We start from the raw sequence: 27,074 nt of genomic DNA, 5'->3' as shown, positions 1-27,074 counted from the left end.
TATCCCTTCCTCCTGTAGTATAACTGCACCATTTTCTTGATGTACATCAAAAAATAACATTTGTAAGTAAAGCTAAGTACACAATGGATAGTCTTATCTTAGGCGTGTCATGAAAAATCAAAAGCCCTTCTGAGACCATCACAAATGTGCCTTTAGAAGATTCTAGTCGGACTCCAAATTTGCCATGTGTATCATGTTGCATGCCAGAACTTTGTTTTTGATGTAGCTCTCCACTTTCTCCTGTGTTTTATGAAAATTTGCATTGTACACTAAGACAGAAAATTCCATGTGCATGTTTCCCAGAGGCTTCACTGAAATAAGCTTACCAAAGTCTTTGTGAGCTGTGTAAGTGGTTCTGGAAAGAATGGTAATATACACATACTCGCTATCTGTTTCTCAAAGTAGCCTCAAAACTTCTTCATTATTTTAACAATTATGAGAAGGGTTTTATTAGTGCAGTGGTATTTATTTACAGGAACAATACAGAATTAGAATTTAAAGTGAGTACAGAAAATAGCAAAAAATCATGCTATAGCTTGAGCCAACAGCTTTCAAGAAGCAGAATCTTGTAAATGCAAAATGAGATTAGTATTTCCTTGATTCGTATGTTTCTTTTTAAATTTAATAATTCCTGAATAATATTTCAAATAGATTAAGTGACCCAGAGTAAAGATTGTTATTAGCATTTCTAATCATATGGAGATTTTTTAATTAAGGAGGCTTTGCAATACTTCCAGCAGCCGTTGGTTATTTAGTCCCTTGAATTACTTGGACTCTTAACAGATGCTCTTCTTATTATATTCACATCTGGATTACAGCACAGATACAAATAACAGTGGGGGTCATAGCTAAGGTTGATTCCATTTATATTCATCTTTGAGTGTTTATCAACAAAGCTAGCATCTCCTGGAGTAATAAATTCCCCTGCTTTCCTCTGTCAGCTTCAGGAAGTCCTCCTTGGTTAAGGTGTCCCTCAGTGTTGTGAGACTAACATTACAAAAAAATTGTTTAGCAGTAGTGCAGAGCTTCCATTTTGTCTGATACAGAGCATGTTGCTGCGGACTTTGTTTCCATGTCTGCAGTAGGCTCTACTGTTGAATTACCGGAGCTGATCTCATACACTGCTCCATCTTCAGGCTAGCATAATCATATGAAATGGAATTATGTATGCAGATTTGGATAAGCAAAGAAGACAGTGGCATTTTTTATACTTGAAATTGTTGCACAGCATCTACAGTATCTCCTGAGAGTTCCTCGTTCAGCTTTCACTATGTCTGATGTCTGCTCTGTCTTCTGCCTCTGGTATAGGTAAAGTTGCATGAACTATACGTTATCCTGAGTTAATTAAGTATCTTCAAGCTGTATGCATAATTTGTAGTATATCGGGGCAATATTTCTATCATAGTAGTTGTGTTTGACACTCCATGCGAACTGGTTTTCAAAACCATGACTTTCTTGTCTTGACTAAATGATGCCAGAATTCCAAAAGATTTTAGGTAATGTTTTGTGTTTGCAATATTTATTTATGTTTCTTCTCCTATAGGAAATGTTTCCAGACTGCTCACTTTTATTTAGAAGATAACACATCACCTCGAGTGATTTCTGCTCCCCCGGCTCCAATCTTCCCAGTCTCAGGTATTTTTTGTCAACTGTTCTGTGGATTGATTGGATCTGTTGGAAGATCCTTCCTTGCATGAGTCCATATGAATTCTTTACGTACCTTAAACCAGAAATTATTACCTATTTGTAGTAATTAACACAGGTGCACTCAAGAGAGGCAGAGGTTAGTGTTGCTCGTACTTTCTCCTGTAGGTAGCACAGAAGAGAAATATCCTCACCTTACGGAGCAATCTCAGGGAGATGCTGTGCCTTCTAGCCTGTGTCACCCACACTCAAGCTACACTTAGCAGCTCTAGTTCGCTGCCACAAAGCAGAGGGTTACACCAGCAACGTACTCTGCCTCATTTCTTCCATTAATTTTGTCACCTGTGTATAGAACATGAACTTTACTTTTTACCAGCAGGATCAATATATTCCTCATCTGTGTTTCATTGGCATTTACAATCTCTTCTTTAACTCTAATTGATATATTTTAGTAGCATATCTTCTATTGTAAAATTCTCTGTGAACCTCTCACAAAACTGATGCCCAAATGAAGAGTATTATTTGAATCTTCTCTTTCCATATCCACTCTACTTTTTTGGAGAAGCCGTTTCTTTTCCTTCTTCCGTGAGAAGGCAGAGAAGCACATGCAGCTCTTCTTGCTCTTTCAAACTTATTAGAGTAGAAAGGAAATCAAATAGACTAATTTTGCAGATCCAAGCCACATTTTCACACATGAAAAGAAGATATCCTGTTCCACAACTAATGCTTTTACAAACTGTGCAATTAGACAGGGGGATGGGTACTCTTGAAATGACTAAGGAAAGCAAAAAAGTCCTTGTGTAGGTAACTATTAAGAACATTTAATTGAATAAATCCCATATATTAGGCTTCTCTTGTCACTGAATTGTAGGCATCTTTAAAGGCCTCTTGTGTTGATTGCTATTGTGAAAAGACGGGTAGCCTTTTTCTAAATGGTTAATAGATGGGGATGTGGCTTGATTTCAGAAAACATGTCATTACATATGAATGTCAAGTGGCAATCATTACAGGAAATTTCAGCTCTTACTCTCTATCATTAACTATATTGCAGTGCAACTGTATAATTTTCTTGCAATTTTCCCTGACCAGCTCACCTCAGGGAGATAGTGTATTCCATTGTGATAAGACAGAATTGCACTTACAGTTATTCAAGTGCTTAAAATATGTGTTCTGACACTGAGATTTTACTTCTGGCATGCTGATATTAACTTAAAGAGGAAAGTGTTTTTAAATGACTAACGGATACGTAAAATGTTGTACAGAAGAAGGTCCAGCACTGAGAAAAATGTTTTTGTTTTCTTTTGCGTGCAACCGATGTCAAGTGAGCAGTTTTTGTGTTTTCTGTCATACAAGTGTTTCAGCAGCGTAATTTTACAGTTGAGACTGACTGGCATATAATGTTGGCAAAGAGTGTAGACCAGAAAGAGCATTTTGTAACTGCTAAGCTGAAGATTTTATTAGAACAGTGACTAAAAGCACACTCCATGGATCTCATTATAACCTACGTTTTCCTTCTGTGGAATTCATTAGTAAAGATAGGAGACTGCAGTTATTCAGAGAAAACGCTCTGGCACTTCACAGTATAAATTGCACATTTAGCACAAATAGTGAATTACAGGCTGATATTAGGAGACAATACCAGCCTTTAGTGAGCTTCAAGTAGTACTTCATATCTACAAATATAATATATCCCTAGAGTTAGAAGTTACTAAGATGGGAGATTAGCAGTGACCAGGAAATAAAATAGTAGTAACCTGAAATCTCTTTCTCCCTTTCTGTCCTCACTCTAAGATCATCTACCTTACCTTCTGGTGTTGTGTTTGCAAATCATTAGAATAAACACTTTACGCCAGGTTTCATCTCTGAAGTGTGAAGATAGTGTTACATATTTATTCGGCTTTTCTTAGGCTTGACTGGATAAATTCACGTTTTGTATGCAGATCCATTCATGTAAGTAGAAGACCAGATGGATCTCCATACAAATCAACAAATTCTTGGTAACCAAAAGCCAAAATTATTAGGTGGCCTAAACGCTGAACATCTGTTGACATAAATATCAGGTCTTTGTTCAATGTTTTTGATGGGTTTTTTTCTCATATGAAACAGTGCTGAACTTAAAAATTGTGAAATAAACATATTTTACAATGTTCCAATAAATAAATATTATTCAAAGCCAAAACTAGCTAAAATAATGTCACCATTTAACAGGCAATTAGCAGAATAGAGGACTGTGTTTACCTAGCATATTTGCAGGAAAGAAAAGATTAAAAGTCTCAAATGTTTCAACATGATCTCTAATTAATGCTCTACATTACCATTTTACTGTGTTTGTATAAATTAAGAAGGAGATGTAGTGAAATAAAATATCTGATGGAAAATTCAGACTCATTAGTCATATGAGTCACTTTTATTGGTTGAGAATGTAAATGTTTTCTTTCTGTGTATCCAGAAAATGTTAAATCTTTAACTTAAAACTTGGATTATCATCCTGATGTGAGAATTTGCAGTTGATTCCCGGGATCAGACATAAGTTTACATCAATCTTAAAATTATGGGAGTGAATGGGGGAAAATTCCTGTTGAAAATGCTCACTTATGCAGTGAAGGATGAAAATCTGTTGTTGTTTCTTTTGAATGCCAATGCATACATGCAACACATCAGAATTATACTACTGGCATAATGCTGCATTAATTTAGCAGGATTGGAACTATGCAGCTAGTCCATGTACTGTATCAGAGAACCAGTGCAATACTAATCAACCTAAGGCATCCAGACTTGTCTATCTGATCATTCTTTCTTTACCAGTATTATTCAGATTCCTGCTCCTGCCATTTCCCTTTGAATACCTTGTAGCAGACTGCTAAACCTCACAGTTCCCCTTGACTTCACAGTCAAGTCAAATCAACTGTTCTTCAGACAAGATCTGCATTCGCAGAGTCAGCATCTTAATTTTGGTGGCTTAAAGACAGAACAAGACTTAGCTGGATATTTTCCATATCTTCTCTCAGAATAGCCATTTAGAAATGTGTAAGTGTTTGAGAATGATTTTAGAAATATTAATGATGTTGGAGAATGTTTTTATTTTTATGGGTAGTTGTATATCCGAAGTGCAGACCAAAAATTTTATTTCAGGATGTTGTATGGATTGCCTACATATGAACGTCTTTCTGTGTTCCTCTGGCTTTTTATTCTTCATAAATATATTTTTTGTCTTTTCCCACTCCTAAGATGATGTTGGAGCAATTCCAATAAAGCATTTTCCAAAACATGTTGCAGATTTACATGCAAGTAATGGTTTTTCTGAAGAATTTGAGGTATGACGTCATCTTTCTTAGTGTACAAATAATGTTAAGTTTAAGTGCCTGGAAAAAAAAGAGAACTGGGTATTACATTCTGACTTGGGGCACTAAGGTCATAATCTCATGTAGTTCATGCATAAAGGCTAGGGAGATTTATAAGAAGGCTGGGATACAAATGGGGTTGGTTATGGCTGTGAGAAAATGCTAAATAACTATGCGAATAACCTGTGCAGAGATAATACAATCTGTATGGTTTAACAGATATAGCTGTAGATTTAAAGCTATTCCATTACTAATGCCAATTGAATTTTGCAGAAGCTACGCACATTCGCATGTTCCATTTACAAAGAAAAAAACAGGAAAATAATAATGAGTACACATTACAAGACTTCTGAGTAATGGGGGAGCTAATGTAGAGTCTTCATGTGTGGTAGTAAAAGCTTTGCAGTTGATTTCAGAAAACAGATGGTTTATATGGTGTATTTCAAAACTTTGAAACATGTTCTCATAATGTTACTCTCACCATATGTAGCTAATTCATGTATGACTTCATCGCTTCTCACGTTCATATGCATTGCGTGCAATTTAAAGATAGATGATAAGTACTAACTTAAGTCACTTATAAAACGAGCATTATAACCAAAAACTCCGTAATTAAAGCTAAGCTATTAAAACTCTTGACAGGTGTTCATTCTCTAATAAAATCAAACAGTTGTGATGAAAACAATTTTATTTAATTGATCACTATTAATTTAAAATCATTTTAACATTACTGCAGCAAAAACAGTATTGAAACTAAAGAAATTCATAGTTTTGCATCTCTCAGTATTGCTTAAGGTTCCCCATCTAATGTGTTGTAACCCAACAGACCAAAAATTACGTTCACCTAACCTTATTCTTAAGCATCTCCAATTCATTAGATATTCAGAGTATGAATCTGATTGTGGGACTGAATTTGTAAGTACCTGTGAATAATGCCTAGTTCATGTGTTACTTTAAGCAAGTGCATATGGACTGACAGGATTGGATCCCAGATAGGCTGGCTGTTAATAAGAACAAATGTTGAAAAACTGTGTGTAAATACAATGGTAGCAGTGTTCCTTCAACATCAGTAGGTATAACAGTGAAGAAATCATATTGTTCATCATCTTCACTTCCTAAATCACTGCAGCGATCTGAAGACCAAGTATACTGCACCTCACTGAGCCTTCACCATCTAAACAATTTTATTCTTGCTGTAACTAGAACAAAAAACACATCATCATTTCTTTGAGCTCCTTTTTGGATTTTCAGACTACCCCAGAATGTGTGCAGGCCTTTTTTTACTACTGTTAAAGAAAACAGAAAATACAGAAGAATTGAAGTCTAGCCATTGTAGTCCGAATACATTTGGAGGTCAGGGCATGGGGTTGGTTCACTGTTTTAGATGTATTACTATAAAATAACTCATATTTAAATTTGTAATTTTCAGAATGGTAACCACTTTACATATATATATATTTAAATATCTGAAGGTGAAGATGATTAATATTGAAATAAATCCTAAAAAATGATGAGAAATAGTACTTTTTGTCATAGCTACTTATTCCCTACATAACAATAGGGACCTTATAAATGCTTGAGTTTCTTGTCAGTTAAAGTAATCAGTAAGATAAGAAACTAATAATAGTAATTTTGTGAGTTTTGTAGGCTCTGGGCCTGTCTTCTCAAGCCTGTCTCTTGGAGGCAGTCATCATAAGAGCTTTGGGCTATTGAGATGCAGCTGTCAGACAGAGGACTGTAATGCTGTCCCGTGAAGTATCTGAGCAGCAGGGTACCCTCCTTCAGGAATGAGTGAAAAGAGTGCATAAGAGCTCTACAGGAAAAACTAATGTAGTTATAAGGACCAGTAAGAAATCCTATGGACAGTTAAATACAGAGATAATCTGACTAAAGTCAGTGATGTTTCTCAGATGTATAATCTTTCACTGGAGTAAGGTCTAATGTTAAAGCTAAAGATAGGAAAACAGATCCCATATTTTAACAAGAAATTGTCTCGTCTCTTTTAAGCTTTGTTGATGTAATGGAGATAATGATAATGCATGACCATAATTGTTTTCCATATAGTAACTGTAACTTATATAAACACTTTTATCCATTTGTTCTGTGCTGTGGAATTTGATTTTTTTTACTTTTTTTGCATTCATTCCCTCATTAGACACTGAAAGAGTTTTATCAGGTAAGGAATTATTTCACTGCATTTTTTCTAGCAATGAAGTAGTTGTAAAATATCATAGCTAATTGGGTAGAAGGTTGTGGTTTTTTCATGATGACTTACTGTATTTTAAGACATTTTATTTACCTTAGTACTTATTTAAGTATGATGCACTTTATTTTTTCAGGAAATCCAGAGCTGTACTGTAGATCTAGGTATTACATCAGACAGCTCTAATCACCCTGACAACAAGAATAAGAATCGATACATAAACATTGTTGCTTGTAAGTAAATGCATCACTTGGTGTTTTCTAAGAAACAATTATAGTCAATTATAGACTATAACATACATATAACAGTATATAGTAACATATATGTTACTAGAGGGGAAAAATACCTCTACAGTGAAAAGTCTGGATACTGTTTAGCAAAATGCCTGGAAAGGAATATCATGATATTTCACTTCTGGTTAGTCCTCTGACATCCTGTTGCTTTGATGAGCACTCGTTAGCAGGACATATTTATTTCTTCTTTGATGACCCAAGGGGAGTTGGAAGATTCCAGTATAATATCTTTATAAAGGCAAAGAAGCTGTGTTTTGATTGCCAAAATTAATCCATCTTTGATCTGTAATAATGATGATTTATCCTCTCAGGAGCTTCACAATCCCTGGATATATTTACTGACACATGAAAATATAAATTTACTGTTTTTATGTTCTACTGTGCCCAACCACAACGTAATAGATCAGCTTCATTAGCCAGGACATGTTTTCACACATTGTCTTCTCTAAAAATATATCTGTTCAGTTTTGTTCATCTCTATGTGAAGCCATCACTCCTGGCTCTTAATCATTTTGGTGGCTGTCATGTCCTTCCCACAAGGGGAGTCCCAAATCCCCCTGGATAAATGAAGGTGAAAGAACGCTCAAGGTCTGTGCATAAGAGGAAAAAACATCAACTTCAATAGGAGATTTCTATAGAACAGGTATCCCTTATGTGTTGGCCCTTTCACAGTTATATCTACCTAAGCTGCATGGTTTTATAGAAAATTCAAGTAAGACTTGCATTACTTAACAACTTTAAGAGAAAGAGAGAAAGTTAAAGAGAAGAAACATGGAAGGGGAAAGGATCACCAGTCCTGGATCCAGTGCCAGACCTGCACTGAGGTGTTCTGTGCGGCGTACAGCAAAGAAAAGGGAAGCAGCAGCAGTGAGAAGTGGGAGCAACAACAAAAAAAAGGGTTGGGCCAGCCCCCCCCAGCTCCTATTTATAGTATCAAAGGAAAAAGGAAAGGGACAGTCTCCCCTAGACCCTGTTAGTCATTGTAGTTGGCTCCAGTTTCAGGATTGTTTGAGATACCAGACACCAGCCAAATCTTGGCTGGAACACCAGACACCAGCCAAACCAAAGGAACTGACAGCAGGCCCCCTCCCATCTCTTGACCGTTACTCAGGCATTGTTCTGGACTCTTCCAGGAGTGGTTGAGACGTCAGTCAAATTAAGGGAAGGGACACCAGGCTCTCCCCTGTGACATAATTGTCTCTTGGGGCATGGTCTGGGCTCACATTGACAATCACTTGGGACTCATTTCTTACAGTGGCTTAATTCTCTATAATATTTCAACTTTGTTCAGATAACAAGGCCCAAAATTAAATATATGTTCAGGATTCAGTGACACCAGAGCTTTATAGAAAAAGAGACACCATCAACCCATTTGGCAAGAGGCAATGTGAGCTCTGCATCATCTGCAAGAAATCTAGTTCCACCTGGCTGAAGACACCTCTAGAGGAAAGGAAGGCCATTTTTTTTTCCTCTGACACTCTGTGTTGGTACCTGACCATGCAAAGGTTGCCAGTACAGGGACTTTGTTATCAAAGGGCAGAGAAGATTACTAACAAGTAATTCTTAGCTCAAAGAACAAAAATTGCCACGTGTGACTGAATAAATCCTCCAGTCCATGTAACCAATGGAGACTTCAGAGAGCTTCAGCTCGCTCTGAAGTAGCCACTTGCTGCCTAAATAACTAGAGTTGAGGGTCATCAGCCAACCAGCTGTCCAGGCTCCCACTGCTCTCTAGGCACCAGGCTCTGCTCTCCTTAATTTGCAATGAATGTGCCCAAACATCAGTGCCTGTCATCGTTTGGGACTCTCAGGGCAGCCAGGCTGATGTGCAGGGGTGCTGAACAGGTTTCCCTCTCAGTATCACTATACACTGGATACATTCCAACATTACTGGATAAGTGATTTTTAATTTTATTTCAATTTATATTTCACCGCTCTATTATACTGCAAAGTTACGGTAAGATCACTACACTATCATCATTTTCATTCATTTTCAGTAGGATTGTTTTTCACAAGAGCCTTGGGTTTTTATCAGTTGCACACATTCAGTTTCCAAGGACTTCAAAAATGCCATGCATTTTTCTATGGAAAGTTGATCATGTTTCTTCCTTTCTTATAAAATATGTTTCAGTTTACTTCTGAAATAAATTTCTGAATTTCTGAATGCACTAATCCTTAGATTCTTTAACTTATTTTTCTGTAAACTAGAATTATTAATCTGATTCCTGGCTACGCACAGGATGTTTACATATTTGATTGTCACTTTATTACTCATATATATTATAAAAATATAATTTTGTATTTTTAAAAAGATTTATTACAGAAAGAATATGATTCTAGCAAGAAAATATGCTTGTTTTCTCCCTTGTCTTACTACAGATGATCATACCAGGGTCAAACTAGCACAGCTTGCAGAAAAGGATGGAAAACTGACTGATTACATTAATGCCAACTATGTTGATGTAAGTACCTTTTTCTATCTGACAGCTCATCCATCTATCAACCTGTTCTGTGAATAGTGGTGTACGAAGGTGAATAGACATAATTGTTAAAAATGACAATATTAACAAAAAAAACCACAGCACTTTAATTATCTATGTTTAATGTACAAACTTAAAATGCGAGTAAAGAGGTAAAGCCCATTTCTCTCTCAAATCCATCTTGATATTGCAGCAGCTACAGCTTAGTGAAGAGCTTTATGACTCTAAAAAATGTTCTGTCACATCGGAGTCATTTCAGAAACATTTCATGTTTATTCTTTTATACATTTTTGGTAAGTGGTTAATTCTTCTGTCTGAGATAGAAGATGCCAGTTGGCTGCGAGCCTTATCGAGATACCATTTCTTCAGTTTTCATTACCCAGTAATTTACATGCGAATGATCTTGATTCATTTCTTAAACCACTATCATAACAGATGTCTCATAATCACTATCATGTCAACATTCTGCCAGAACATGGGCACTTGAATATATATCCCATTTGTTGGAACAGTAAACATTGACATAACAGTTGCATTCAGATGTCATCTGGTACCACAGGCTTTCTGTGATTTTGATAGTTACAAATTCAAAAGTACTTAAAAGCTTTTGAGATTCTTTAAAAATAGATAAATAAAATGTCATGTACTCCTCCCAACCTCCTTTTGCTTGTGGACTGTGATTTGACAAGTGTCATTTGTTATATTTCAATTTAGGGCTACAACAAGCCAAAAGCCTACATTGCAGCTCAAGGGCCACTAAAATCGACAGCAGAAGATTTCTGGAGAATGATATGGGAACATAACGTAGAAGTTATTGTGATGATAACTAATCTCCTTGAGAAAGGAAGGGTATGAGTACTTTTGTCTGTTATTTCTCTCTCTGATGTTGATAGGTCTGCCTCTAGCAGGCTCCTTTTTCTCTTTCAGAAATCTGTTTTAGACATTTTTGAGCAAAAACAAATAGTTTGCAGTAGTTGCTTCTACTAGCATTGGTTATAGAAATATAAAGATGAGCATCTGTATTATGCAACTAAAGAAAACACTTAAACTCAGTTGTGAACAGCTGAGGTCTTGAAAGTAATGCTCTAACTACAAAAAAAAAAAAAAAAAAAGCAGCTGTCTTCTAATGAAAATAAAGCCCTATATTCAGGAGTGGCCACAGCGTGAGCTTTGGGTCATGTTCTGCTAAGAGTCCACCCTGTGCCTTAGACCCTGGAAAGGAAAAGGCTGTAGTTCATGAGAATTTTTCAGGACACTTATTGGCAACTTGCTGTTAACATCCCTTGGGATCCACAGTTCCTCTCCTACCACATGACCAAATACACGTCTATCCAGTGAGATGAGGTAAGGTCAACTCCTATCAGAGGATGTTATATGATGGGAGTATGCATGTGCAATGCATATGTGCAATGAAGAGACATTGCATCACTTTTACCGTGTACTGGTAGCAATGCCTACACTGCATGCAAGTTCTTGTCATGCGACCAGCTAAGCATCTAACAAAGGATACAGGCACAGTAGATGCAGACAAGGGCTATGCTGAGTTATCACCACTTCATATACAATACCACACTTCAAGCATGTATTTTCTAGTACGCCTAGTGAAGGAGGACTGGACATCACAGCTCTGTATCATATATTTCTGTCACACACATGCTCACTTTTATTGTCCCTGACCAGCTATAAGTATACTCTACCCATGCTATGCATCAACCGAAAGCCACATATGACTCTACTAACTTGAATGTATTCCTACTCCTATAGATTACCTGTTACTGTCTTTAGATTTTTATAGTGCATACACTATGGCAAGTTCCACAATATAAGAGTACTTTAGCTCTGATAGTATGATTTAAACCTCTCTGGTTTTTGGAGTATAAATAACATCTTTGCATAGTCAGATCTCTACAGCACAAAAGAAATTGTGCACCCTATTTTTTCTCGTGTGAGCGTTACGTCTATTATATATGCGGTATATTGGGAGTTCCTGCATGCTTTTGTGGTTGACTGTGCTCATAAATTTCAATATTAGCTTGATCATTTGACATTTTCTTTCTGTCTTTCTCTGTTTCTCCTTTGCTGTCTAACAGAGAAAGTGTGACCAGTACTGGCCTGCTGAAGGTAGTGAAGAATATGGGAACTTCTTAGTTACTCAGAAGAGCGTCCATGTACTTGCCTATTACACTGTGAGGAATTTTACTCTTAGAAACACAAAAATCAAAAAGGTTTGTGACATCCTGAAAATGTGGGTTAGGCAAAAAAAAGTGGTAAAAGTTTCTCAGAATATTTTCAAGGCAGTGGTTGGAAGTTTTCTTTTGTATAGGTAAAACTGAATGCTGTAGGTCTGAGGCAGCCAAGATGCTTGTCAAGATACTTCAGAGATGAGTTCAACTAGTTGAGGAGATAGTGGTACAAAGTTTAGTTGGATGTCAGTAACAAGTGAGGTCAGTACTGAGTCCAGTCCTATTTAACACATTCATTAATGGTCTGCATGGTGGGGTAGAGTACACTCTTATTAAATTTGTAGATTTGCAGATGACATGAAACTAGAAGGAATGGCTAACTCACCAGAGGGCTGTGCAGCCATCCAGAAGGACCTTGACAGGCTGGAGAGGAGGGTTGACAAAGATCTCATGAAGTTCAACAAGGAGAAAGGCAGAGGCACGTGGGGAGTTGCCATCTGGAAGGCAGCTTGACAGAAAAGAACCTGGGAGTCCTAGTGGACACCAGATTGAACATGAGTCAGCAGTGGGCCCTTGCTGCTAAGAAAGCTAATCATATTTTTGGCTGTATTAGGCAAAGTATCTCTAGGAGATCCACAGAGGTGATCCTTCCCCTCTATTCAGCATTGATGAGCCCTCACCTGGAGTGATGGTCCAATTCTCAGTGTGAACATACTGGAAAGAGTCTGTGTGAGGGCCACCAAGATGATCAAGGGGCTGAAGCATCAGTGAGGAGAGGCTGTGAGAGCCAGGGACATTCAGCCTGGAGAGGAGGAGGCTCAGGGGGATCTCATCAGTTTGTGCAAATACCTGAAGGGAGGATGTAAGGAGGATGGAGCCAGGCTCTTTTCACTGGTGCCCAGGTACAGGACAAGAGGCTGTGGGCACAAACTGAAACATAGGTGGTTCTATCTAGACATCAGGAAGAACTTCTATACTGTGCAGGTGACAGAGCACTGGCACAGGTTGCCCAGAAGTCGTAGTCTCCTCCTTGGAGATCTTCAGAAGCCATCTGGATGTGATCCTGGACAACCTGCTCTAGATGTTCCTGCCTGAGCAGGATTTGGATATAACAGATGATCTCCAGAGGTCCCTTCCAACTTCAGCCATTCTGTGATTCTGTGAGGTACTGGCCTGTAGTTCTAATGTGATGTGTGACCATCAGGAATAAGGAACATTACACACATTACATTACATGATCACACTGGAGAGCTGACATGGACTTTGCGTGCCTGGTGAGCAGGAGGACAAATTTTCAGAATGAGATCAGGTAGTGGTAAATGTGGGTTGAATTAAATCGTCAACCTCAGCTATCACTTTTCCTTTTTAAGGAAGTTTTACTTGTTTACAAAACAGGTGAATCCAAACCTTGCCTTACTGAAATCAGAAACAGCATGCTCAGCTAATCGCATCCTGGAAATACAATTTGGGCAAAAGAGAATGGCTACAAAAGGAACTGGCTACTTTGAGGGAAATTCTTAGGGCTTATTTCTTTTCAGCCACCTAAACCCTAAATATCTAGTCTCTCAGCCTACCTGTACAATTAATGAATAACATATAGCATCTATTGCCAAGTGATTTATCCCAGCTATTTTAGGAATCTCTCTTTGAATAAGATGACTTGCTTTGGATAAGGTAACAGCATCTTTGAGTTGCCAATGAAGTAATGGACTTAGAAAAGCAGCCTAGATGAGTTTATTTCCCTTGTACATCATTAAAGCTGGGCGAAATGAATCATATCCTTTCTACCCATCTGGCAGAAAAGCAGAGTGGCAGGTAATTTGGTGAATCTTAATAGCAATTGTAATTTGTTATCTTTCCAGTGCTCTCAGACTTTCACTATGTCTTTCTAATGGACAGTGAGTGACAGTTCATTTTTCCATTCAGTGGACAAATTGATGGGACAGGAACACTGGCCCTTCCTATTTTCTTTGAGCAATTGAATATTCGGAGCTGGGTAGTACTTTGGTGTGTTTGTTAACTAAGTAGAGATCATATTCAGGAAATATCAGGTACATAAGTAGAATTACAAAGAGTTGCCTTTTCAGTGTGGGCTGCTTCTGTATGGAATTATCTTTCTGTTGCAGGGTTCCCAGAAAGGGAGGTCTAGTGGACGTGTAGTAACTCAGTACCATTATACCCAGTGGCCTGACATGGGTGTTCCAGAGTACACGCTGCCCGTGCTCACCTTCGTGCGGAAGGCATCGCATGCCAAGCGCCATGCTGTCGGGCCGATTGTGGTTCATTGCAGGTGTGGTTTTACCGCTGTAAGGTTCACTCCGCTTTTGTTTTGCAGAAAAAAAGAATTTTTCAGTGGTGGGTTAAGCAAAATTTCACTCTTGTATTTAACAACTCCTGATGGAAGAAGATTAATTTCTTAGCTGGTACTTCTGTACTTGGTAAGGCCAACTAATCAGCTCTCTGTACAATTTCTATTAGCCTCCTTAATGGCTGTAAACAAGATCATGCTGCTCTGCACTATGTTCTTTTTTTTTTTTTTTCAAAAATACTTTCCTTTTTTACTTATTAGCACACTTCTTTACCACTGTTTTGATTGCTGTGAGCTTGTCAGATACGTGTAAAGCAGTAATTGCTTCCTTTCCGCCAATATATATCCTTAGGATGTTTTTGGCTCATGCATTCTTTGGTGCAGGGATACTGTGTAACCCTAAGAGAAGCTCTGTGCACAAAAGAAAGACTCACACTCTTCCTGGCTGAACTACAACTCTGCTGTTGTTAACACTGCTCTGCACTCTAGCAGTCATTTGCAATGGAGGAGCACTCTGGGGAGTGGTGTGAGGTCTGCATGTGCCGTGGCGTGCAGGCAGGTGTTCTGTCAGCACTCACTGAACTGGGCAGCGCAGGGAACATTGCTTTAAAAGGGCTTGTAGGGCCTGGAATGACTTCACAATGCCCGTGGAGGACCGGGTTATTGTAAAATATATAAGCAGGTTCTGGTTTTCCACTGTAGTACCTCACCTTTGATGGAACATTTGGAAAGAGAACCTCCTCATGAATTCTGTCCTTCTGGAGCTGACTCTGAGGAAGCCAACAGGTAAAGTCGCCTCACAAACACTGCAAATGAAGATATTTTATTTCTAGGATGATCTAATATGACTGAAATCTCTTTTAGCTTAGAAAATGAAAATTCTGCATTGTGGTTGTTCTGCTGCTATCTGCATCCTGCCTGTTCTTGAGGAGTTCAAAATGAGGGTTTCCCCAAAATACCAAGGCTGAGATCTGTGCCAGTGGGCTGAGACATCAGCAGTACATTATAAATCAGTTACAGTGACTTTTTAAAAAGTGAACAGGGGTCAGTTGTGTGGCTTCAGTCAGACATGTCCAGGTCCCAGGTATAACTCACCTCAGTCTGTAGGCAATTTTATACAGCTTTGAGTTACCAGCAACTATGGCATTTCAAAGGAGAAGCGCGTTAGAAATTTAACTTTTACTTATCTTTACAGGCTGTATGGAGCACACATGTGAGGAACTCCATGAAATCTTATTTAGCTATTTTTGTGTGTTTGTACTTTTCATGTTTTCTCTTTCATAACAAGTAGCAATGGTGTCTGGTAATCTTCATATTTTTTGTGTGTCTACCAGTTTGTTGATGACATGGGCCTTTCAGTTTTACACCATGCTTATTTAGGCAGTTTTTTACAGCAAACAGAGCTTATGCTAACCATGCTTTGTGCTGTTTCTGAGGAAGAAATAGGGTGACTAAACTAGTACATATGGACTGGGCTTGAGTCTGCCTGCAAGTGGCCACGCAGGCCCAGCACAGTGCTTCTGCCCTGTACCAATACACATACCAGCTCCACATAACCGAGAGGGGAATCAAGACTGCCTAATTCCTATGTATGACAAGAAAAAAAAAAAAAAAACACCTTTTGACTTTGTACTCCTGACCCAGATATTTCATGGAAAAAAAATAACACAATAATACAGCCATTGTTATGCTAAATGAGTCAGAGTTCGTAACAGTTGATTAACCTTTTCTTCTGCATCTCTCCTCTGTTGGAAGAGACTCAAGCATTGCTTGCCCTGTTGGCCGTATCTGAAGAGTATTAACTTTTTCTTTTACAGATGTACCTTCAGTGGCTCTGCCACTTCCAGGGGTTTCCCTCAGGCCGGTGTCTTTGAAAGCTCCTCAGGCAGCATCTGTAATGGGTGGCGTAACGCAGCCTTCCCTTTAAAGCGGTGTGCATTTCAGCATAGAAGAACTTGAGCACGTTGACTGTGCCTAAATGCTGACATATGCCATGATTTCTAGGTATAATTGACAAAGTATTCTAAGGAGTATCAAAAGGCTGAAAACTGCAGACCTGCAGGAAACCACCTTGTTCTTTTTCAACTGATACTTTAATTCAAGAAAACAATCCTTAGATCTATTCCTGCACAAAGAAAAAGATGAATTGGAAAGATTTTTCTTCACTACTAGCCTTGGCGTTTCAGCAAAGTAATATAATCACGCAGTAATAAAATTTGTAGAGCAAAAGCTACCCTACAGACCAATCTGTTGAAAAAGCTATTTATAAGAAACAATTCTTTCCATGACTGTTGTACTTCAGGCTCAAGAATCTTTTTTTTGTTTTATAGTGCTGGTGTTGGAAGGACAGGCACTTACATAGTGTTAGACAGCATGCTGCAGCAAATTCAGCATGAGGGGACAGTCAACATATTTGGATTCTTAAAACACATACGTACCCAAAGGAACTATTTGGTGCAGACTGAGGTAAGACAAATATCTGTTTAACGAGAGACTTAGCAATTTTCACATTTCTGTGAACGTAGTCTTCATTTTGGCACTGCCAGACAAACAGGCAGTCAGTCGCCAGACTGGACTTCCCCTTCACTTCCCTTATTTTTGTAGTGCCACACTGTAGGCTCACTTGGTGCAATGCTCTCGAAAATGACTTATCTGTAGGCTGTTGTCTGTTTATTAGGGAGGTTTCAGAAGAGAGAAGATCTGCATACATCATGCTTCCCACTGCAGCATTTTCTTAGCAGGGCATGCATTCTTGTTGTGGATTTTTAAAGGAAATGCCATTTTCAGGTGCTCAAATCTTCACTGAATGTGATCAAACGATTGAACAATAATAAGTTGGAAGAAAGTTGTTTCAGCCGAAGATTATCTATAGCTGATATAAACTGGATATTATATATGGAATTGTGAAAGATGAGAAGAAAACAGTAAGGGCAACAGCAGGCCTTTGGAAGTCTATTTCAGGTTTCGGGAACAGGTGTTTAGATTCCTCAGTGCCTTTCAATAGAAAAAAAAGGTAATCAGCAACAGCATGGGCACTTGTTCCAAAGGATGCGAGAGAGAAAATAGAAGATAGCAGTAGGAACAGGGAGTGATTGCTTTATTATAACAATGAGAGGGAGGGCCACATAACAAGCTGACTTGAAAATTTGACTTCAGGCTATGCTTTCATTTTTTACTTTATTGAGTTAAATATGAACGTATATGCGAATGTAATGTTTCACAGGTGGTGGGGATTTGGCATTATACCATATATACCTTGTGTGTGTGGTTCAGTATCACTTGTAAATGTGTACTGTCCCTGGAGAGGAACAGCTTTCACTGCGAAGGACCCCTTTTGAGAAGACTGCCCTGCAGCAGCAAGCTGTGAAGAAATGCCAACCATGTCAGACACATCACCTCAGGAAGAGATGTCCAGGGGAATCTGAAAATAATTGGAGCTTATGTGCTTGTTTTCATTTTCCTAGGAGCAATACATCTTCATTCATGATGCATTGGTTGAAGCAATACTCAGTAAAGAAACAGAAGTCCTTGAGACTCATATTCATGCCTATGTTAATGCCCTCTTGATACCTGGGCCAACAGGAAAGACCCGGCTGGAGAAACAATTCAAGGTGAGCTCTCTGAGGCAGTCACATGAAAAGTGCTGTAATTGTGAGCATCAATGACTTCAAAGTAGGTATATCAGCACAACATTCATTAACTTGCCGTATCTATAATTAACCATTAAACCTAATTGTGAAGCATTTTGATAAATTCATGCAGTCAGTTAGAACGTAAAATTATTTGCATACTGTTATTTCAGACTTTTTTTCTAAAAACAAGAGTATGAAAAACAGGCCAGTAAGAAGATTTTGTAAAATCCAACTACGTGTCTTTGCATAAAGATCCCCAAAAGTAAAACAGCTGTCTGGAAAGATACCATTCTGGTAAAAATGGTGCGGTCTATATTGGTCAGGCAACATACTCCCCTTGGTATAAGGCCGTGGCTTTAAAACTGCAGCAGGCAGTTACTGTAGTTACAAGTCACTGCAGCAGGCTATAAATTAATATTTTGGTGTTCTGTTTGTTTGAATGCTATTAGTTGAAACAAGAAAGGCAGTGAGAACCCCATATCAGTCCTATATACTTCACAGGTTTCAAGACAAAATCAGGAAGCTCATCACCAGGATACCTCAGGCTGCCTCACATCAGGAGCAGCCCTGGCTGTGTAACAGGGCTGATTTTTTTGCATGGAAGTTTACTGTTTGGCAAAATTGTTAAATGTTATATGCAGGCAAAACAGAAGTGACAGCGGAGTGGCAACAAGAAGTGGGGGGACTGAGTGTGAGAACAACTTGAAGAGGCATTTCCTTAAGCATGTTGGCACCTTTGCTCAAGATACCTTTGACCCATTGAAAAAAAGTGAAGAGAAGGGTTCTGGTAATTTGCTAACTAGTTTAGCCAGATAACTAGATGTCTAAAGTTAATATGTGCATCCCCCTATTAAATGCAGTTGATGAAATAATGGCTTTTGCACGTTGATCTGATTTTCTTAACTTCGTTGTTTCAGTTACTGAGCCAGTCTAACACACAGCAGTGTGATTACTCAACTGCACTCAAACAGTGTAACAGGGAAAAGAATCGAACTTCATCCATCATTCCTGGTAAGCTTGTTCAAATTGGTTTCTCTGGGTAGAAAAAAATGTTTATGAATAGTCAAACCTTTAACCTTTTCCTTAGCAAGATCTGAAGATACCTGAATTGGTAGGGAACAATGTTTAGTAAAGTACTTCTAGTGAAGAAGTCGTTTGTCTAAGTACCAAATATATGAAAGTCAAAAGATGTCTGGATAACACTTTATCCTGATTGATGGAGTTTAGTGTTGTTATCATACTATGATACATTTGGATAATTACTGTAATATATGAAGCAATGCAACATGCACACTAATTCATAACTTGTTTTTTTACAGTGGAAAGATCTAGAGTGGGTATCTCATCACTATCTGGTGAAGGCACAGACTACATCAATGCTTCCTATATTATGGTAAGTCGGTTGATTGTGCTGCTGAAAATAGCATCCCATTCTGTGGGTGTTTTCAAAGCTGCTGAGTATCCACGTTATAGGGGCAGAATACTGAGTTGGAAAGTTCCTTTCTTCCATTATTCACTTTTTCCCTGAAAGAGTTACTTCCCCCAGAATGTATTATTATTATTATTGCTATTTTAAGTTCAATTAAGTGCATTGCATTTTGACTATCAGTAGAATGAGAAATCATATCATAGTTTTAAAAATCAGTAAATCTGAATGTGGAAGAATCTTTTGAGATTAACTGGAAGCGTTAACTAACAAGTTAGCTTGTACTGGCTGTGCTGTGGTTTACCTTCCTGCCTGCTCATCTTGCTAGATGCTTTACGCCAGCTCTTGCAGTTGGCATAGTCCAAGGCAGCTTAACTCAACATGTTTTCATTATCTTTTCGTTTGATTTTAATCTATTCTCATGGAAAATACTGTGATGAGAGTTTTTTATTAATCTAATATTTGTAGGAAACCAAAGGAAGCACAACTCTGGAATTTTTTTTCTAGACTTCTGTTTCTATCCAGAAAAAAAATCTTCCTTTAAATGTTTAAGAGTTGGGTGTCAATTCTGACTCCTGTGGTTTTGTATTGCAGGGTTATTATCAAAGTAATGAATTCATTATTACCCAGCATCCCTTACTACACACTATCAAGGATTTCTGGAGAATGATATGGGACCATAATGCCCAGCTAATAGTCATGCTCCCTGATAGCCAGAATATGGTAAGCTTAATGGCTGATCGCTGTGGTTTTACATTGGAATTTTATTAATTTTAACATTTTTAAATATGAAGGTTACAAGACAATATCTTGGATTTTGCAAAAAACAATTTAGAAAGTAGTAATATTATTCTAAGCATAAAATCCAAATCTGGATATCCTTACCTCAGTAAATCATAGTTGAGATGAGAAGGTATTCAATCATTTAATCATTTCCTTTCTTTTTATTCTTTTCCTTGAGGCTGAAGATGAATTTGTGTACTGGCCAAACAAAGATGAGCCTATAAACTGTGAGACTTTCAAAGTTACTATGATTGCTGAAGAACACAAGTGTCTGTCTAATGAGGAAAAGCTCATAATCCAAGACTTTATTTTAGAAGCTACACAGGTAACATTGCCATAAAATAGTAACTGTCAGGATTTGGTTTGTTAAAGGTAATACCTATGTTTTGTGACATTTTCTTTGGTAAATGAAATTTACAAAAATTACATGGCTTTGAAAAACCTATAGAGCAAACTCTATAGGTAATTTGGTGACACTTAATAGGGCAGTCCAACCTCCACAGTGGTGGGATTCTGTATCTGGAGACTGGAGCCAGACTGGAATAGAGGCAAAGGTAAGAAAACAATCTTTCACCAAGCTGATTTATGCTATTCTCACGGTTCTAGGATGACTACGTACTCGAAGTGAGGCATTTTCAGTGTCCAAAATGGCCAAATCCTGATAGTCCTATTAGCAAAACCTTTGAACTGATCAGCATCATCAAAGAGGAAACGTCCAACCGTGATGGACCCATGATTGTACATGATGAGTAAGCACTGCGGCTTTCTGTTGGTCTTGATGCTTTTGTGTAGAGCCATTTGTTCTTCTCATTTAGAGTGAAAGCCACTGAAACAAGGCACAAAGTCTACCCCTACCAACAGTGCTGCTGCTTCTGTTTCAGCCGCACCCATAAGAGAAACATTTTGTTTTTGTCACACTCCGAATGTTCTCATTTCAGTTCTATCATTCTGATAGTGCAGATAATTACTGAGTTGGGCACCTGTAGGGAAAGTCAGTCAGGGCTTCACTGTGTGAGAGAAGTAAGACAATTGAGGTGAGGCACCTTACTCTCCTCCAGCAGCTCAACAATGGCCATAAATACTGAAATGCTGCAACTGGGCCCAGAGGGCTTCAGGATTTGCTTAGAAGAAGACTGTGGGAAAATACACCTGAGTCTGTCTTCTGAAGACTTTCCAGCAATCATAGCCCAAAGCTGTGAAGTTGTGTGCAGTCCCATTTCAGAAAAACGTAAACGTCACAGAGATTCATCTCATCTCCTAACTGTGGTATTTCCTCTGGCTTTGGAAACTTGATTTTGTGTTTTGTTTGTTACTTTACAAAGGCACGGAGGGGTGACAGCAGGCACTTTCTGTGCACTGACAACACTCATGCATCAGCTGGAAAATGAGAACTCAGTGGATGTTTACCAGGTAGCAAAGATGATAAATTTGATGAGGCCCGGAGTCTTCACAGACATCGTAAGTAATAAGCAAAATATGTACAATGTCTTTCTAGGATGTGTAGTATTGTTAGCATGCTTAGGTTCTAGGGCAACATTATTGCACCATTGGTGTGTTTGTTTCTGCACAGATTAATCAAAAATGTCTTCCAGAGGTGTGTAGTGGACCTGATGCTTATTCTGAAACAGGGTATTTCCCATGAAATATTATGTGGTTAAGTGAACTTATTCAAAATATGTAGAGCTGCCACCATCGTATTAAAATCTGCACTGTGTCAAGTAAATAGTGGGCTCAATCCAACAAGGAATACGTTCCTATGCCAGGCAGACCCTGAGGTAGTTAACCTGGTTTCACAGTCAAGGAGTGAAAGAAAGCCAGCAGCTCAATAGTAGCCCTAATCCCACCTCCATTCAGTCTGTGGGAACTTTGCAACATGCTTTAACAAGGATCATATTTAGCACATAATATTACTTTAAAAATACATTGGTTTTTTTCCACCCACCTGTACTGTGCTCCTTAATGTTGTGGTTCACACTGTGTGCAGGGGGAAGCCATTAGTCTGAAAATGAACAAAGCAACTAAGTTCTACCACAAATTGTGGAGCACAGTACATTAACAGGCTGACATATCCACTGTTAATTACTTTCAAATAACAGCATTACAAAGTATTACGGTCTATTATTTACAAAAACACCCTGAATATACCCTCTTTTCTTCCCCAGGAACAGTATCAGTTTCTGTATAAAGCGATTCTGAGCCTTGTCAGCACAAGGCAAGAAGAAAACCCTTCAGCATCTATGGACAGTAATGGCTCAGCTTTACCAGACGGAAATGCAGCTGAAAGTTTAGAATCTCTAGTTTAAGTTACGAAGCAAATTGAACACACCCACACTTGCACCACATCGGTCACACCTGGAGTTTACCATTATTCTTTTCAGTTTTATACTCTGGGGGGGGAAATCTGTCCACTTACTCTATATATAATCAGTCCCCAACCTTTGTTCCAGCAAAGTCATTTCTGTGACATATGACTTTAGTGAGGAACTTTTATCATTAACAATGTGTGCCTTTTCTTGAAAGATTTCTTGTAATACGTTGTTCTGTCTGGACTAACTTGATTGACTTTTACAGTGTTTCTAAGAATTGAATTGTGGTACGTTTTTTCAGTATTAGTTTTTGATTTATCTGGCTTTACTTTTAACTTAAAATTATCATATTTATAGGTGTTAGGGGATTTTCAATTACAAACAAGCATCATGGTTTTAGTATTCGATTTATTTGCTGTATTTATAACAATCTACATTTGCTAGAAATATAACTTTTAATATAGTAGAATGTAAATAAAATACTGTTCTCCATAACATTCCGCATTTTAAGACTTCAATTAGACATTTAGCGTAGTAATCTGATACTTACTGTAAATACTGCTACTTCTATAGTGATTCCATGGACCAAATTTATATTTATAATTGTAGATTTTTATATTTTACTACAGAGTCAGTTTTCTAGTTCTGTGTAATTGCCTTGTTAAAATGATGTAGTCCAGTATGTTTTTATTTTAACAGTCTTCTGATATATAATTGTGCATATTAAGCAATTAACCTTCATATAGCTGCATGTGATTTTAACCTTTTGTGAGGAATAGAAATCATTTGTTTTGAAATGAGAAGTTTTTATGAGAATAACACCAGTACTTGGCATTGTTAAATTGTTTTTACCTATGGCATTGCAAAAATAAATATAAATATTCCAGTCTGTGCCTCGCAGTCTACCACACGCAAACAAGTCCGCACTGGGGCATGGGAGAGCTGTTCTTTACAATGTATCCCTTAGCCAAGTTAAATACCTTTGAGAAATAGGATTTAATTTTTTTTTTCTTTTTTTTCTGGCATTATACTTGTTTTATTTTGCAGGTGGTAAGAGCTACAAAGGTACAGACCCCGCTCACTGTCCTAAAAAAGCATGCATTCCTATTGCACTGTGGGATTGACGTACACTTCCTTCACAGCATTCAGGCAGGAAGTTGATAGAAGAGATGTGCATTACTCTGCACTTCGGGTGAGGCAATATGTTTGCTTCCCAGGAGGCCTAAGGGTTGCTTGCTGCTTCCTCTGAAGTACTCAGGTTGCCTGGAACCCTGAACTTGCACATGTAGGTTAACAAGGACAGCTGTGCTATAAAATTCCCCTCTTTCATCCCAAAAACATAGTATGCACTCAGACACTCCTTTCTTAATCTCATGGGGCACATGTATGAAAGAGGTTAATTGTGATCTTATGGTCATTTCCAAACCATATTCCATAATCTTCTTACCTTCTACTTCTGCTCTTCACCATATTAGAGCACAGCATGGCTCTGGGCAGCCTGGTCTAGTGGTTGATGACCCTGCACTCAGCAGGGGGGTTGAAACTTGATGATCTTTGAGGTCCTTTTCAACCCAGGCCATTCTGTGATTCTATGATTCTGTGATTCTATGAACGTAAGAAACTGTAATGTGCATCTGCTAGTTCTCCGGCCTTCTCCTTAAGAAAACTGGCCTGGAGCCTCACATAACTTTGTGCTTTTTCTTTTGATATCTTTTATTCAAGTATTTACAGTTGCCTACATACAAGGTAGGTTTTTGGGCACTAAATTGTATTACATTTTTCAAGCCGATAAGGACCAAGAGCAATAAAAGGAATCCTCCTTTCTCAAATCCCATCTTGATATAACTGTTCCTTTCAACCTAAACTGTTTTGCAGACATTTTAAAATGATAATCCAAGGAATCAGCTGATGTTCAAGGTTTCTTCCAGAGATGTTTGTAATCGCACTCATCATCTTAGCATGCTGACAAGTTATTTAAAACATAAGTGCTTAGGATAATCTCTTTACTCACACATATTGGTTGATCTAGAAAAAAAAATAAGAATCACAAAAAAATCTTCTATAATCTTCAACTGTGATGGATTACAGATTTTAATAAATGCGTGTCAGTTCCCATCTCAGACAAAGGCTGTATTCTAATTAATTTTTTCTTGTAATCCAAGCTACAGACTCGAAAGACGTATAGCCTGCCTTTACAAACTGGGTCAAGTGTGGAAAAGATGTTATGAATCTCCTGCAAGAAGTAGGATGTTAATAAACAATGTCCTTTCAAGAATTTTTTAACAAAGTTACAAGAACCATGTGTGCCAAGGCAAGCCTGATTAGTGAGCATCCTCCTTAGAAACTGCAGATAAGTAGAAGGTAAAAAGAAAGAAAAGAAAATTAATTTATTATCAACAACAACTTTTTTTGACTGCGGTGTTGTGATTGAGCACCTGTGGAACAGCTTTATAAAAGTCAACAACAAATGATGAGTATAAGTCTTACGAACTGTGGTTATCAGAGCAACAGCATATTGGTTAAAGACCTCGGTAAGGACTTGGAAAATGAGCTGACCAAACTAGCTCTTGGTGTTTTATAACAGTGTTTTGTCTGGTCACTGTCACACCCTTCGATAACGTCTAACATTTCAGATGAACTGAAATTTTCTGTGGTAGATGCTCACGTTACCCTTGCTAAACTCTCTTTCTAGTCCTTCTGAAGCATAAGCAAAGCAGGGTTGGGGAGGAGTCGTGCTGCTTTCCTGGGGTTAAACAGAAACAGAGACCCAGCTACTGCAGGAAGTCTGGGAAGTCCTAGTGCCTTGGCAGATGTGCCAACACTGCAAGACAGCTGGGTCACTTCCCAAACTCAGCACCTCATCCTGCCCCTGAGATCCATCAAGGTGAAAGCCAGCAAGTTATAGAGGCCAGCACCATTGGCCATGGTCTGTGCAGAACCCTCAGGCCACAGCGGGACTTTGCTAGAGCTGTTACTCCAGCCATCAAGCTGACATTTCAGAGAGCAGATTGCTTCACCCGAGCACTTCATGCTCTTGGGGCACAGGGGCTATTTGAGTTTCCCTTTCTCTAGCATTTGAGAAAATAGTCCATTGGTGATGTCAGGAATTACCACAGGCAGTTTATGTGCTGTGGTGGGGCTGGGAACAAGACATCTAGAATACATTTTCTAGCAGTGCTGCTCCAAATGTGACTGCAACCCAAACGAGCACATCTCCCTCCTGCTTGTCTTGGCCTGCGCACCTCCATTTCCACTTCTACTTGGCTGCTACCACCCAAACACACTGGAGACTGAGGTAGAAAATCCCCACTGTCTTGTGTAGCAAAGGCATCTACCATCCTTGGGTTTCTCAAGGAAATGGAGAATGGGAAGGCCAACTGATGCCCAAATTAGAGAAGTACAGTCGGTGTTGAAGAATGACATATGGGAGAACAAATGGAAAAACAGAGCACACGGCACAATGAAAATGTTACAGCTTAGTTTTCACTACTTCCCTGGAGCAAGACTAAGGTCTATGTATTTCTGTTTCAGAGGTATATGCTTTCATGGATTATGTTCTTTCAAACAGACAAGAGAGAAGAGAATGTACTCTCCCAGAACATTTGGCCATGTTTCCTCTGATTCCTGTTTTCAATTATTTTATCTTAAGAGATTTAAAAAAAAAAAAGAAAAAAAAGAAAAAAGAAAAAAAGCCCTTCTGACATACTCAGTTCATTCCCTTGTTTCAGGAAAGCCAGATCTGTGACCCTGGAACTCACCACAGAGTACCTGAGATGGTTTCATTTGCTTTCATAACTCCTGCTCAACAATTGAAGCTAAATTTCTGTTTTTCTATTTTTCTCTCCCTCTCCTCATTAGCTTTTCAGCCTCACCACAACCACTCTGCTTTTTTTTCCCCCTCTTAAACAGCTTTTGCACTATGAGTTTATGCCATTTGCCCAGCAGATGTATGCTTGTATTCCAGTAGTTCCTGTAAATAGGAACATCTGAGGGAGAAAGTCAAATGCTGAGGCAAAGGAGAAGGATATGGAAGTGAAGCCTGTCTTAGGCATCTCAGAAAGTGGGATCTTACCGGTCATGGAGAGCTGGCATGAAAACAAATTCCAAAATGAAAAACTAAGAGATACAATGACAAACTGTGGAGCGTGATATGAACAAACAGCTTAAGAGCCTTTACACAAGGCAGTGATAATAGAAACCAAACTCTGTATTCTGTTGCTTATTAGAAAAGCAAAGCCCTCAAGCAGTGAGAAACAACGCTTTCGTTTCTTGCTGGGGTACAGGAACATCTTACACACCTGGCTTCCCAATTAAGCACTTGGGCACAAGGAGAGCTACAAAAAATTTGCGTATCTCAAGACTATAGCAGATGTCCAAATACAGCAATACACGTACTGTTATATATGGATGCTTTAACAACCTTTAAGATTTTTTCTCTTGCAATACCCTTTCGTACTTTTTGTTAGATTCACTTC

General features: G+C 38.4%; 1 protein-coding gene across 6 annotated transcripts in view; it reads left to right on the top strand.

Annotated features, from left to right (window-relative positions):
• Positions 1–23,486, top strand: part of PTPRZ1 (protein tyrosine phosphatase, receptor type Z1) — a gene marked incomplete at its 5' end in the record, with an annotated part of 129,356 nt that extends 105,870 nt beyond the window's left edge. For 2 of the 6 annotated variants that reach the window (XM_021384816.1, XM_021384814.1), the window contains 17 exon segments: positions 1,544–1,635; positions 4,873–4,958; positions 7,141–7,161; positions 7,325–7,421; positions 9,861–9,943; positions 10,676–10,810; positions 12,052–12,186; positions 14,271–14,434; positions 16,783–16,918; positions 17,917–18,063; positions 19,002–19,095; positions 19,404–19,477; positions 20,105–20,233; positions 20,472–20,618; positions 20,900–21,042; positions 21,616–21,751; positions 22,456–23,486. In XM_021384816.1, the coding sequence (XP_021240491.1) occupies positions 1,544–1,635; positions 4,873–4,958; positions 7,141–7,161; positions 7,325–7,421; positions 9,861–9,943; positions 10,676–10,810; positions 12,052–12,186; positions 14,271–14,434; positions 16,783–16,918; positions 17,917–18,063; positions 19,002–19,095; positions 19,404–19,477; positions 20,105–20,233; positions 20,472–20,618; positions 20,900–21,042; positions 21,616–21,751; positions 22,456–22,596 (1,960 nt within the window). In that variant the 3' untranslated portion in view covers positions 22,597–23,486. 6 annotated transcript variants of the gene reach the window in all.

The sequence above is a fragment of the Numida meleagris genome, chromosome 1, assembly GCF_002078875.1.
Source record: "Numida meleagris isolate 19003 breed g44 Domestic line chromosome 1, NumMel1.0, whole genome shotgun sequence".
NCBI lineage: Eukaryota > Metazoa > Chordata > Aves > Galliformes > Numididae > Numida > Numida meleagris.
Note: the sequence above shows the minus strand (reverse complement) of the source record. Positions and strands in the feature narration are given on the sequence as shown.